Source organism: Musca autumnalis, unplaced genomic scaffold (genome assembly GCF_047663935.1).
Source record: "Musca autumnalis isolate F117 unplaced genomic scaffold, ASM4766393v1 scaffold_2, whole genome shotgun sequence".
Classification (NCBI taxonomy): Eukaryota; Metazoa; Arthropoda; class Insecta; order Diptera; family Muscidae; genus Musca; species Musca autumnalis.
Window position 1 is genome coordinate 110,220,304 of NW_027411755.1, and position 13,999 is coordinate 110,234,302.

The 13,999-nt window shown below is 32.9% G+C and overlaps 2 protein-coding genes across 5 annotated transcripts; one reads left to right on the plus strand and one right to left on the minus strand.

The window, feature by feature from the left end:
* The first annotated feature begins 647 nt into the window (after positions 1 to 647).
* Positions 648 to 2,181, plus strand: LOC141394436 (uncharacterized). The gene has a single exon (XM_073968736.1). It carries the CDS (start codon positions 648 to 650, stop codon positions 1,881 to 1,883), a length of 1,236 nt encoding a protein of 411 aa, XP_073824837.1. The 3' UTR covers positions 1,884 to 2,181.
* Positions 2,182 to 2,344: 163 nt separating this feature from the next.
* Positions 2,345 to 12,675, minus strand: LOC141394438 (alpha-ketoglutarate-dependent dioxygenase alkB homolog 6). Of its 4 annotated transcripts, none has more exons than XM_073968737.1 (3): positions 12,485 to 12,675; positions 3,542 to 3,583; positions 2,345 to 3,458 (listed from the first exon to the last, which is right to left on the minus strand). In XM_073968737.1, the coding sequence occupies exons 2-3, from the start codon at positions 3,569 to 3,571 to the stop codon at positions 2,778 to 2,780; spliced, it is 711 nt and encodes a 236-aa protein (XP_073824838.1). In that variant the 5' UTR covers positions 3,572 to 3,583; positions 12,485 to 12,675; the 3' UTR covers positions 2,345 to 2,777. The 4 variants fall into 4 exon arrangements, with proteins under 4 accessions (XP_073824838.1, XP_073824839.1, XP_073824840.1 ...); XM_073968738.1 differs by having other exon boundaries at positions 3,542 to 3,676; XM_073968739.1 differs by having other exon boundaries at positions 3,542 to 3,676; positions 12,546 to 12,647.
* Between the last annotated feature and the right edge of the window lie 1,324 nt (positions 12,676 to 13,999).

Here is a 13,999-nt window from a genome sequence, read left to right on the forward strand (position 1 = left end):
AATTTCCATTCATACGATAATTAGATTAATATACATACATGTTCATATTCGCAGAAACTGTTGGTAATGAAATTAAATTTCTTCATTTAGTTTCGATTTTTAAATGACCTGAACTGCGGAGTGGGGGTTTGCGTTTTTTTTCTATTTCTGCAAATAAAAAAACAACATTTAAAGAGCATCAAAACATTTCATCCAAAAATAGATCGAAATGAGACAATTATCTCCAACGTTGGTCAGTGGCGTACCCATTAGTGCCCGCAGAAAGACTTTCTATTTTATTTTACTTTTTCGATTTCCTCACATTTTTGTCTCACCCATTAATCCTCACAAAAATGATTTATTTTATTTAGTTTTACCTTTTTTACTTCATCCTATCTTTCTTTACGTCCCTGCTCGTTCGAAGATTTTGCACTTACTTTCCGATGATCAGCAACAATTGATTGGTAAAAATATCAAATACGAAAATAAGAATAGAACAAAAAACCCGATGCAATGACTCTGCAATGTGAAAAAGTATTTCAAATAAATTGGCAATTTACACCACAGCGGAACATGCTAATCGGCGCCGATTGCATAAAATAATTTAATTTCAATTTCGAAAAATTCAAAAGTTGTATGAAAATTAGCAAAAGTAATAAATATTCAATATGTCTTTAAATCGTAATTATCGAAGAAAGTTAATGGAGTATAGAAGGTCGGTGCGAGAAACCACGTCGGTTGCTAGTATGGAATTATCATCATCTCAACACAATGAAAATCCATTTCCCACATTTGATTTGCATTCTGATTCAAATGGCTCGCTCTCATCAAAGGACACATCTGACACATTGACCGTATTAGCTAGAATAACATCGAAGTATAAATCTGGTTCTACCACAGCTAAAACTGCACCATTAAAATCATATGGTGATTCTCTGGCATCAAAGACAGAGAGTCTTTCTATAAAGGACTCATTAAACAGTGAATCGAGAGAACAAACGAGCTCTGGTTACTTGAAATCAAGGACTACAGCTTACGACGATTTAATGGGACCAAACAACGAGTCTCGAAATTTAAAGGGATCGTCGTATAATGAATTGAAATCACTCCGGAATGAAACATATTCACCGGCTGCCAAGAGCTCGGCATATAGCGAATCCATGACTTCGAAGCCAACAAAAAGTTACTTTTCATGCGACTTACCCATGGTGTCCTTCTCATTAGATAGCAAAAATTCGACACGTCACGAGTCGAAAGGTATATTATCGCCCAATGCACTGGAAGCAAGAACAACAAGCGAATTCAGGAAAGGTCTTTTGTTGGCAGAAGACGATTTACCATCCAGAGGTAAGTCACGATCACCATCGTCCTCACCGCAACCCATCAAGCAACCGGAAGATGCCGGAGACAAAAGTATTCTCTACGAACCTGTTGGAAAATACATAAATTGGAGGAACGACCATACAATTTTAGCTTCCATGCCATGGTGTTGCATAGGCGACTTAATGGCTTTTTGCGATAAATATGAATTCAAAGCGTTAAGCAGCACAGCTAGCAGAACCCATGCCAATATCGTGAGCGAGGTACGTGCGTTATTAAGCGGGAAAGCTCCCTTTGGCGAGAACAAACGATTTCCTTCCCACATCCGTAATCCAGAAAATTTGATGTTGTGTCTCGGTCGCAGTCCCAGCATTGAATATCATTTGGGCAGAATCCAGAGCTCATTTCGCAAACCCCTTGAAACCCTATCGGCAGATAAACAGCGTATAGCCAGACAAAACTTTCACTTAGCCATTAGAGAGCTGCGTTTAGATATATCAGCGCGACTCACTGGTCTTCGTTTGTACGATCAAAAGGTGTTCGAAAGAGATTTCCACTTAACATGGGTGGACAATGCTGAGTAGAGCAAGCGTTTATTATTATGCAACACTAAGGACCATTATTACAAGTTATCTTTTATTATTATTTGGATTTTGGTGGACATGCTTTAAAATCATAAAGATAGCATTAAAAGTTAACGGTAAGACGGTCATACTATTACCTGAATATAATCAGATGGCTATGAATCTGTTCGAAAAATCCAGTCAATGCAAAAGTTAACTTGTAACAGTCGTATGCATGTTTTCCATTTTTATTAATGGATATAAAAATAAATATTTTAAATCGCATTTGCGGACTAATAAAATTATGTATGCACACTTACTCTACGATTGTTTTCATTTGAGCATTCTTAATCAAATTTATATTCCCTCAGTTTTATAGGTATGAAGTGTTTGTAACATTGCACATCTATTAGAGTCATGCAAAATACATCTTGCCCAAACTCACATAAATTTACCCCCTATTCAATTCTTAAATAAAAATATTTTCGCTTCATTCTTTTTATTCAAGACATGGATAACAAATTACATAGGTACATCAGTTTGGACAAAAAAACGTTTAACGTTTACTATTCTTTTATGCATTGCTTTCAAAAATTGTGTAAATTTCAAATATAAAATATACGGTGGTTACATATTGGATTATGCAAAATACATTTACTTATAGCTATAGTGGAACTGCAAATCTACGCTTTAAATGCGTAAATCAATGAGGTGATGTCTGGAGTGTATATTCGCCTCAAGGAGTCAATTGAATAAACTCGTATATCTGGTGAAATGCTTTTGTGCACACGAATACATTGCGGAGCAAAGGCGTAGGAACGAAGACTTTGGTAACACAGATAAGTTGACGCAATTGATATAGTATGGTGATAAGCAATATCAACAATTTCTCACTGAACTTCAATAAAATGGTCTCTAAAAGAACTTCAACTTCATTTTGGTTGTCTTGGGGACATTGCGAATAGTCAAGGATATACGGGTACCTCTCATTAGACAATCACCCATTTTATAGGTAGATTCACAGTTTTCATAGTTGCAAATGCGATCACATAAAATATCGCTTTCGACTTCATCAATTGAATGCAAGTAATCACTGTACAATTCGTCCTTCAGAATTAAAAGGCTTCTTGGTTCAAGTATTAATTTAAATAGGACCTCTCGTTTCCCATCATTTGCTGATTCAACTTTGGAATTGTCTTCCGTACATTCGGGAGAGTTGTCACGTTTCTCACGTTTACTAAACTGCAGAACTGTATGCGAACCACAAGAAATAGTCATTATGAGTGGATAAAATAGGGGACCATCAGTATGCGGCATTATTCCTTGGCCAGCAAGGTACTCATTCACAAGTACATGATTTGCCTTTTGTGTTTCAAACATTCCCAAGTTATTTATTTTATCTACATAGGTCTGTAGCCACAATGGAATCTCTTCTGCTAACATTCCATTAGGGTGAGGCACGCCACCATAGTTAATCAGACGACGGTTAAGTAGTTGTGTCCATTTAGGTTTCGGTGTTCTTTCAACATGTGAAAGTATACGTTGTTCTTCCTCAGATGTTATAAAGTTTGGTATGTACATAGCCGTGGCCGGGCACTAGAAATTAATACAAAACATACACAAAAAGTTAAAAGCATTCATTATTATTTTATTATTTTTGTAATGAAATTTATACATACCTTACGAACAATGAAATCGGATAAATCCATGTTTAGACGATTCTGCAATTTTTATAAAGATGAACGAATTGTACAAAACAACTGAACGTTTTCTTTAACGCTATTATTGCACATGGACATTACTTAATAATGCCTCTTTAATAGGGACAAAAATACAGTGAATCAGTAAAAATAAAACATGTATTGGGGAATGAATCAGCCATGTTTTCAAAATAATTCTCCTCCTCAAGTTTTACCGTTTTTTACTCGCAAGGTGTTCCCTCACTTCAAAAAGCATACAATTGATATGAGAGTATTTCCCAACTTTTACTACATTTATCACTCTACCTGTTCACGAACTTCCAAATACATATCATGGCACAATTACCAAGGTATCACACAAGCTGTTCGAATATGAAATGTCAAATCCCTTTATAATGTAAATGAACCCCTTTCAATCCGATGAATTTTGTTTATTTTCCTAGTAACCAACAAATAATTTTTGAAAACAACAAATATTAAGTGTGTCTGCGTACTCGATAATTTGTAATAATTATTACAAATTATTACTGAATGTTGTTTTTTTACACAAATGTTCAGTAAAAGAGAATGAATTGACAAACTTATTTTGAAATTTTTATTACTGAGAACTTATAATTTTTACTGAAAGAATTTTGTTCAGTAACATTTTGTAGCTTTAGGCAGTTGTCAAAAGTTTAAAAAATGCAAATATCATAATCGTAAATATTAATCAGATTGAAATTTTTTACTGAATGTTGTCTTTTTACTTTTTTAATTTTTTTCCTTTGAAAGAGTATAAAATGCTTTACTCTCTAAAAAGAAGTTACTGAGTAATATTTACTGAGAAAGTACAAGGACAAACCTATTATTTGTAAGGAAATTAAAAATTTGGAAAACTTCAACCCAAAATCGAGTTCTGGAGGAAAATTCATCATTTTTGCAATATGGATTGAAGGAATGCCACACACTATTCAATCACACACGTACACAAGGGTTCATTTGGCAGTGCAGTTTGGCAGTATAGTATGCCCCGCATTAAAGAAATATTTTTGTTGCAATTTTCCCCAACAACATAAAGAAAATGTTGACATAACTTATTCATATTGTACCATGATAAATACATACATATGTACATATGTAGGTACGTAATATTATTGCGAACCGATAACGTAAACAAGAGCTTCCGGAGCAGAAATCTTTATGTACATAGGCATTTGTATTAAACCATTTGTGGATTTTATTGAAATCAGTGTTCATGTCACATTAAATGTTCGATTGATGTTAAATTTTCATCGGAAAATACAAACAATTATTTTAAAATCTGTCTTTAAGCAATGTTTTAGACAAATGAGTAATACTGAAAATGAAATGAGTATATTGAAAAAATCTGTGAAACGATATCATTCAATATGTATGAATTTTTCCAATGTTTAATTCAACGGCAATAGTTTAAATTATTGTATTAAGGGATTACGGCCACTTAGTGGGCACAAATAAATCCATTTTTCATGATTTTCTTACAAGAAGTCTACCAAGCTTTTTTAGAAAAATGTACTTTCATCTGAAAGGTCACACCTTAAGCTACTTTCGGATTTTTTTTGTTTGTTGAAAAATTTTGTACAGTTTTCTGCAAATGGCCGCCTACGAAATACTGTTTTTACTAACTAGGCGTTTACACAAGACAGACTGTCTGCAAATACAACTCTGATTTACTAACACATACATACAGTGGTGGCCAATACATTTGCAACAAAATTTCAATATTTACAAAATTTTATTTAAAAAAATTGTTTGAACGTAAAATTAAGCATTTTTTTTTTGCTATTATTTATAATTCATTGCTTAAAAATAAGAAAATTAAAAGTTTGGAGACGATTTATAACAAAAATTTGGAAAAATATGAAAATACATAACACGCCTTAGAATTGAATGGTCAAAACATATGCAACTGAACCGAATCCCATGAAAAAATATTCCATATTTTTTTTTAAATATCATTTTTTATATGATTCAAATAATTTGTTTTTGGGAAGTTTTAGAGTGAATAAAATTTAGAAACTGGTATTAGTTATACATACTTCATCGGCGGAGGTACGGGTTCATACTGGAGAAGCATGGGCATGGGTCCAAGGATCAAAACCTTCAAAAGTAATGGAAATTTCTTCACATTTCAGTTGCCAATTTTATAAAATTTAATGTTTATAGTACAGTTGCATCTTTTATTAGCAAAAGTTAGAAGCATGGGTCTCGAAAAACTTATGATCGTAAGGGTTGGTTGCCTATCAGAATTATGGATACTGATCCATTAAAGTTATAACGGGCAGTTTCACTGCAAATTTTGGATTATATAAATTTAAAAGGCTTTAGAAAGCTCATCAGAAGATAATTAACCACAAACATTGAGTATCTAGACACTTTCAGAAAAGGTACGGGCGCACTGTGGACGAAATTTAAATCTAGCGGGGAAAAAGTCCGAAAAACGAACTAACAGTTATTTAAAAATTATTAATTAATGCAGTCTTTTTCTAAACAAGTTGTTGGTTCTAAAAATAATAAACATTACCGAATTTTATTGTTGTTGACCGTTATAACGGTACATTTATTCAGAGTTTTTATTTGGGATTTACAAAATTGATTTTTTTAATATTTGTTTTGATCGCCAATTATGTGCGAAAATTGAAAGTAAACTGTGCATAATTTAATTTTATTGGATAGTTTGGAACCACTGCTTAGTGAAAAAAAATTAAGGTAACATATTTTGTTGTGGTAAATATTAAAAAAAATAAATAAATAACTATTCGTATGCGGGTTTTTTCTCTTAAGGCATTTTGTGCAAGCTTCTACTAATTGGAAACAAAAGGAAACACTTCAGGGTTTTTTATTCTTAAATTACATGCTCCGAAGTAACTACTCCCAAAAGTTCGTCTGGCCTTTTTTTTGCCTTTTTTCGTGTTATCGCCATTTTAGAAAATGATGATCAAGAGAAGGGAAGTTTTTTAAGTTTGGCTAAAACGCGATAAAGCGACTACGCAACTATCAGCGATATTGCAGTATATTTTAAACAAATTAAAACTGAATATTGAAAATGGAAGCAATGAATATAAAAAAGGTTGAAAACATAACAAAGAAATTGTGTTCACAATTTAAAAAAAAAAAATGGATTGAAGCCAGGCGCTTTAAGGATGTTTTTGAAAGTAAAAATGTATATTGGTTGAATAAAAATATCAAAGATCTTCCCAAACCAGTCAGCCAATCAGTGAGGTTATCTTTAGAACAAAGCCAGAAGAGAATCGGACGACCTTTAAAGCTTTTCTCAGAATGTAGTGAAGCTGCTAAAAAAAGAAAAACATCGGATTTAGTTAAATCTTCTTCGAATGAAGAGCTCGTCCGTGCTACAAGAATGAGCTTATACAAAAGTGGCAAACGAGATGTAGCACAAATTATGATGGAAATTGAAGAATATCCAGAAACCGCCACAAAAATAAAGAAAACGATGAATAAGCCTGAAATTAGCCCATATACCCCCGAGGAAGCTTTGGCTCTATACGTTGATGGCAATTACACTAAAAGTTCTTATATTTTAATGCAAAAGGGTGCTAAAGAGCGAAACGCAAATATATATCCATCATACGATGCCATTAAAAGAGCTAAGAGAGAGTGTTATCCAGAGGGTAGTTCCATTTATATATCTGACGTCAGTGCTGAAGTCAAATTGCAAGCTCTTGTGGACCATACCTTGCAGAGATTATTTACTGCACAAGAGTTCTCCATAAATTTGTGTGATAATAGTAACATAACGATGATATACAAATGGGTCTGTGATGGCAATTCTAATCACTCAACATATAAACAAAAATTTGCAGACAACAATCAAAACGCGTCTGATGCATTTTTGTTTTCTATTTGTCTGGTTCCATTACAACTCAAGATAGACGAAACTATTATATGGAAAAATCCTCGACCATCATCAACCAGATTCTGTCGGCCCATTAAATTGATATATGAACAAGAAACACGACAGTTAATTCAAAAGGAAGTTCATGAGATTAATAATCAAATCAAGAGTATAACACCTACTAAAATTGGGAATACGAATATAAGTGTAAATCATACATTTTATTTTACCATGATAGACGGAAAGGTTTTTAGCACAATCACGGAATCGTCCACACAATCATGTGGAATTTGTGGAGCAACTCCTAATGACATAAATAATGCACAAAAACTTGCAGCTTTAAACCCAAACATTGAAATATATAAATATGGTTTGTCAACCCTCCACGCTCGAATACGATGTTTTGAGTGTTTACTACACATTTCATTCCGATTAGACTTTAAAACATGGCAAGTTCGCAGTTCGAAGAATAAAGAAAAATTTAAGGAAAGAAAGAAAATGATTGCAGATAAATTGAAAGAGAAATTGAAAATTCTTGTTGACATCCCTAAACCAGGATACGGAACAACAAATGATGGCAACATTGCAAGAATATTTTTCAGCAAGCCTGACATAGCCGCAGATATTACTGGACTCGATAAAGACTTAATAAAGAACCTTGGAGTTATATTATGCGTGATGTGTTCAGGCAAAGCTATTAATACACAGGCATTCCAAGAAATTTGTCAAAAAAACGTTTGAGTTATATATTAAAAACTACCCATGGTACAAAATGTCATCAACTGTCCACAAAATTTTAAGACATGGGAGTGAAATTATTGAAAGTGCTGCATTAACAATAGGAATGTTTTCGGAAGAAGCCCTGGAATCGCGAAACAAAGATCTTCGAAATTTCAGAGAGTTTTATACCAGAAAAATTAATAGACAGCAGACAATGGAAGATCTATTTCATAGACTTCTTTTCACCTCGGATCCATTGATATCATGCATATCTAAAAATAACAATCCACTTCCTGAAGAAGCACGATATCTCTTATTATATCCTAATAACAATTATGAAACATATTCGGATTCTGAAGATGAATAGAAATACTATTTAGTTTAAGCATTATTTTTATTTAGTTTTGAAGTATGTTTTATAAATAAATACCCGTCAATACAGTTGATTTTATAAATATTTTGAATAAATTTCTATGATTTAAGATGAATAAAAAGATTACAATTTAGTTTCTTACTAATAACAATTATGAAACATGTTCGGATTTTGAAGATGAATAGAAATAATATTTAGTTTTAGCATTATTTTTATTTACTTTTGAAATACCAGCTGAGTTTATAAATATTTTGAATAAATTTGTAAAAAAAATTATTTAAAATGAATAAAAAGGATGAAAATTATGTTATATTTTAAAATTTTTGTTTCTTAATAAACAAATAAGTACAATACAGGTAATCCAAAATCCCGGATCATAAGTTTCTAATTACAGCTGATTCGGTCAAAAAAATAAGCTGAAACCTTCAAAATACCGAAAAATCGACGTTACAGGTATATGGGGGCTCTATAGACACATGGACCTATGTCCACAATTTTAGGTGGAGAAATTTGTTGCCCTCTAGGAATCCTAAAATTTAAAATACATCGAAAAATATAGCTGAAAACTTCAACATACCGAAAATCGGAGGGTACCGTTATATGGGGGCTATTGCCAAACGTGGATCTATATACACAATTTTTGGTAGATGAGTTTCTCGACCCCTAGAATCATATGGTAAATTATAGCTAATTCGGTCTGAAAATGTGGCTACAAACTTAAAAATACCGAAAATCGGACGGTACCGTTATATGGGCGCTATTCCAAAACGTGGATCTATATACATCATATTCATTGAAATTTTTCCTACGGGCATAATAAACATATATACAAATGTTCTATTATCTATCTCAATTAGTTTTTCCCCGCTAGATTTGGATTTCGCCCACAGTGTGACAGTTCGAAAAATACCAATACACTCACACATATTCATCTCCACACCAACTATCGGCCTCACTGCCGATGAAATTTCCTTGTCAGTAATCAGTGTAAGTGCTTTGAAAGTAACTTCGATTATTTTCCGAACGTTTGCACATGTAAGTGTCAGTTCGAAAAAATTTAAGTTTCGACTATAATATGTATACCAAACTGTATGCAAGTTACTTGCATGAAAATTTCGGTAAGATAACACCCAAAATATATCTGTCGCTAAGTCCTACCGATAGCAACAGTGTTGTACATTTTATACCTTTCATTCATAATTTTGCGTTTTAATTTTACCGATTTTTAATAATAATAATTTTTTAGTTGGCATTGAAAAAAGAACATGTCAAAATGTATTAATATGAATGACATTTTTCAAAATAGCGTCATTATCGCGGTTTAAATTGCAGTCAAAGTGAGAATTTCGAAGAAGAACTAAAAAAATATATATTCTAAGGCATATTTCAATGTATTTAAAACCGCGGAAAAATAAACCAAATATAATTATATGTAAAATGGAATAGATTAGCAATTGCGAGAGGAATTTATTTAATATATAATATAGCTTAAACATTTTGGGTAGCGACCAAAAACACAAAAAGTCAGAAATAAATATTTTATTTTTCTTGAACTCACTTCATATAGACTTGTACTAAATTGGGCGTGATTTTGCCACCTAGAACACATTACTGAAAGTCTTCTGCATTGGTATTAACTAGGTTTCAAAACCCGATTTTGCCCGTTTTTTGATATTTATGAGACCTTATTAGGTTACTTCTCAATAAAAAGTCTTGAAATTGTGGAAGTTTGGTTTGAGGAAATAAATAATAAATGTAAAAAATATACATATATAGTTGTTTACAATTTCATTACGAGTTAAATAAGTAATGGCGACAAATTGTTCCTTATATCCGTGGTTTCTATAAACAGTGCGGCAGTAGTAAGCTTTATTTTATCTCTCTATTACATATTAATCTTGATACGGTTTAAAGGAGTACTAAACTCGTCTTTATTAACGTATATTCAAAAAATATACAAAACTGTAGTAACAATTCGTTGGAGAATCTACTCGCGGGGACAAATTTTGTGTTACCTAATACCGTGATCGTTTTCATCAGTTTGTTGTGTATAAGAAAACTAATGAAAATGGCATTGGAAAAAATAGCTTTGTTCGTTATATACGTAGTTGCCTTTAACCGTTGTTCCTTATATCCGAATTTATCTGTAAAAATCTTTGTTTTATCTCACTTTTACACATAAATAATTTAAGAAGTTAAAAAATCCTTCAATTCCACTGTTATTAATTTTTGTCTCAAAAGTTCGATTAAAGTGTTTGAAAATTAATGTTGTTAAAGGTAAATTTGTGAAAAAAGTGTAAAAGTCTATGTGCATGACATTACCTTCTAATTATTATACCATGTAGCGAAGAGTAAGTACAAATTTAAGCGATTTTGGTTCGATAATGTGATAAAATCCTTCAAAAATGTATAAAAAAATGTTTTGTATGTATACCCAACTGAGACCAAATACTACATTTCAGTTATTTCGTATAGATACTGAATCGAAATCGAAAAGCGGGAGGTACGTTCTAGGGGATTACAATATTCTTTTTAAAATTTTATTTTTTTTTTTTGTTGCCGTGGCAATTAAAAATTGTATACGGGTGAATATTGCGAAAAGACTTGTTTTTGTGGTCGAACACCTCAAAGTGCAAAAATGGGTTTAAACAAATAATTTTCGGTTTATACTGTTTTATAACACAAAAATGCATTCATTGTAACCCTATAAGCGAGATTAATTAATAAGAGTATAAGTGTACATAAAAACGGCTACCGATATAGCCCATTTTCAATACCAAACTTTCAAGGAGTAATATAAACTTTTCTTAGATATTGCGAGCTGTATCTTGATTTCAATATTTCACCTTACAGGGTTTTCGATGAATATATCGATGTGCTACAAACCGAATGACTCATTTAATTGGGTATAAAAAAAGTGTTGTTTTAAATGGTAACTGCATGGTAACATTTTCGGAAATGACTAATGCGGCCCATACACTGTGGGCATGCAGGACAGCATTTGTAATAGTATTAGTAAATTTTGAAGTTTTTGGCAATGTATGTGGGAGTAATTTTAGCAGGATTGAAATCAAAATAGTTTTAATTTTGTAAATGAAACTCTTTCAATCCGATGAATTTTGTTTATTTTCCAAGAAATCAATAAACAGTTTTTGAAAATAACAAATATTGTTTGTGAAAAAATTAAAATGTTCTGAAAACTTCAACTAAAAGTCGCGTTTTGGAGGAAAATTTATAATTTTTTGGAATGTGGATTGAAGGAATGCCACACATTATTCAATCACACATGTACACCAGGGGTTCATCGGCAGCAGTAGTTTGACAGTTAATGTATGGGCCGCATAAATTTCTTACCCAGTGGCAACCTTGAGTGTAAGCACCTTCCATTTTAATTTGGTTCAAGAGCATCATCGTGCCATAGATTTGCTCCTGTCAATAGGAGAAAGTCTTAAATACAAGCTATACGGCTATTTAAAAAAAATGTACAATTTAAAGAAAAAAAAATTAGCTGAGCAACTCAACTCAACATGTACCCTTTTTCAATATCGGCTGTCACTTTGGCAGAACCAAGCTACAAGAAGTTGTGGCCATAATTGAAACCTCCTTTGGGTGTTGAACATTCCGTATTTGAACATATTTTCCTTGAAGATGTGGGACTTCTTATTGGTCGGTACCTTTACTTTGGAAAACCGGCAAAAGTTGGAAACTGCTCCCATATGAATTGTACGGGGTCTGAAGGAAAGGAACGCTTTTCGCGTAAAAAGTTGTAAAACTTGAAGATTCTTGCACGTAAAGGAACAAAACTTATGTTACATAACATTACACACTTTACTACACGCACTCCTGCTAAAATGAGGTGCCTAAAACTATGCTTTGAACAATAAATATGGTGACAAACAGAAACTAAGAAAACATAAATACAAGGGGATAAGCAAAGTTTATTCTTTGTACGTACTAAAATCACTCTTGTCCTTTAAGTTTAATAAATCGCGATATTTATAATTAATAAGTTTTACTTGTTTGTGTGTTTACTACTATAAGGCAAAATGAGACGATTGCAGAATAATTTATAAATGATTTTCTGCCAATCAACGCCAATCAACAAACTAAAATTGATTTCGATTTCCTAGTTCCTTTTGAGCAATCATTCTTCTTTTCAGTTCTGCTTTGAACATTAATTCTTAGTCGATAACATACTAATCGATAACTTGCACAAAATTGAAAAATCGGTGCTCTCATCCAGAATAGAGCTGGCAAACCATCGATATTCCCAACATTAGCTATTTTCGATATAGGACCATTCCCAGCAAAAAAGTTTGGAAGTAGTGCAATGCAGAGTTATGTGCTCTGTTCCAGAACCTGCAAGAAGCTACTAATTTTTACTACGATAACATTTTTTCTTTTATGTTATCGGAAAAAATAGTAAGAAATAGTAGATTCATGCGGTTCTGGAACAGACCAATGATTTCAATACATCTTTCGATGCAGTCCACACGGAGTTATGAAAATGCACTGCGCTCGATACATTTTGGAAGCACTCGCTTAAAGATCCTTAGCCAAGCAAGCCAATTTTTTGATCCCTACAGTCGCAGTCTTTTTTTTTTTTTTTTTTGAACACAAGAAAGAGTAGCTTCGTTCCAGTACTTTTTTTAATGGTAAAATGTTCAAAAGAGAAAACTGTAAAAAATGAGTTCAACGCACACATTTTTCCAAAATGTACGGGAACGGAAAAATGGCAGAAACGTCAAAAAATCTGGAACAAATGTCAAAGTCGGCGTGTCAGACAATCGGAAGCCGGCAAACATGTTGCATATTTTTAGAGATGGACAGTGGGTAAATACCCAATGGGTAAATACCCGGTAAATTGGGTAAATACCGGGTAAATACCCAATGGGTAAATACCCGGTAAATTGGGTAAATACCGGGTAAATACCCATTTGTGGGTATTTATTTGGGTATTTACTATATTGAATCGCTAATACAACATCTTAGACCCTATTTCTGGGTTTAGGCTATGAAATCGATTCAAAATGGATAGTTTTACAATACTTTAAACAAGTGGGTAAATACAAATTGGCTGTAATTTGGCACAGTGAGTCCTCAAGGAGCAGCAAATATCCTTGCAAAAATTTGTCAACATAGGTCCACGTTTTCTAATAGCCCCCATATAAGGGTACCCCGATTTCGAGTATTTACCCAAATTTTGGGTAAAAACTCTTTAACTGCCGAACCACTTGACGTAGGCTGACAAAACGTGGCATAAATCTTTCTTATGTCAAAAGAACTTCTGGTACTGAACATGGGGTCTCTAGGTCCATATTTTGATATAGCCCCCATATAGCTGTACCTCCCGATTTAAGGTATTTTTCATCTATTAGCCACATATTACAACCAAATTGGCTGTAATTTGGCACAGTGAGTCCTCAAAGAGTATAATATATCCTTGCACATATTTGTCAACGTAGGTCCA

Coding starts and splice junctions, on each gene's coding strand:
- LOC141394436 (XM_073968736.1), top strand. CDS start 648: ATGTCTTTAAATCGTAATTATCGAAGAAAGTTAATGGAGTATAGAAGG.
- LOC141394438 (XM_073968737.1), bottom strand. CDS start 3,571: ATGGATTTATCCGATTTCATTGTTCGTAAG. Junction 3,459..3,541: donor CCGATTTCATTGTTCGTAAG/GTATGTATAAAT, acceptor ATTAATTTCTAG/TGCCCGGCCACGGCTATGTA.